The sequence below is a fragment of the Cariama cristata genome, unplaced genomic scaffold (genome assembly GCF_000690535.1).
Source record: "Cariama cristata isolate BGI_N322 unplaced genomic scaffold, ASM69053v1 scaffold29146, whole genome shotgun sequence".
Taxonomy (NCBI): Eukaryota; Metazoa; Chordata; class Aves; order Cariamiformes; family Cariamidae; genus Cariama; species Cariama cristata.
In genome coordinates, this window is record NW_009620822.1 from 645 (window position 1) to 871 (window position 227).

The window sequence follows — 227 nt, forward strand, 5'->3', positions numbered from 1 at the left end:
GCCGACAGTCAGGTCCGCGGGACAGCCGCTGACCTCTGTCTTGATGGAGTCGTAGCTGCCGGAGCTGTATGGAGGGGACTGCAAGGAGACGGGGGTTACCGTGAGCAGCCCTTGCCTGCCCCTGCCCAGGGTCACAAGGAAAAAGCCCTTTCTTTCGGCTCACTGCTTCTGTCCCCTTTCCTGATGTCCCCCAGCACCCGGGGAGATGAACTCATGGCCAGGCTCCC

At 62.6% G+C, this 227-nt stretch overlaps 1 protein-coding gene across 1 annotated transcript in view; it reads right to left on the bottom strand.

The window, feature by feature from the left end:
• Positions 1–78, bottom strand: part of NOL4L (nucleolar protein 4-like) — a gene marked incomplete at both ends in the record, with an annotated part of 643 nt that extends 565 nt beyond the window's left edge. Inside the window, 1 exon segment of the mRNA XM_009701736.1 lies at positions 7–78. Coding sequence (XP_009700038.1) covers positions 7–78 — 72 coding nt within the window.
• Between the last annotated feature and the right edge of the window lie 149 nt (positions 79–227).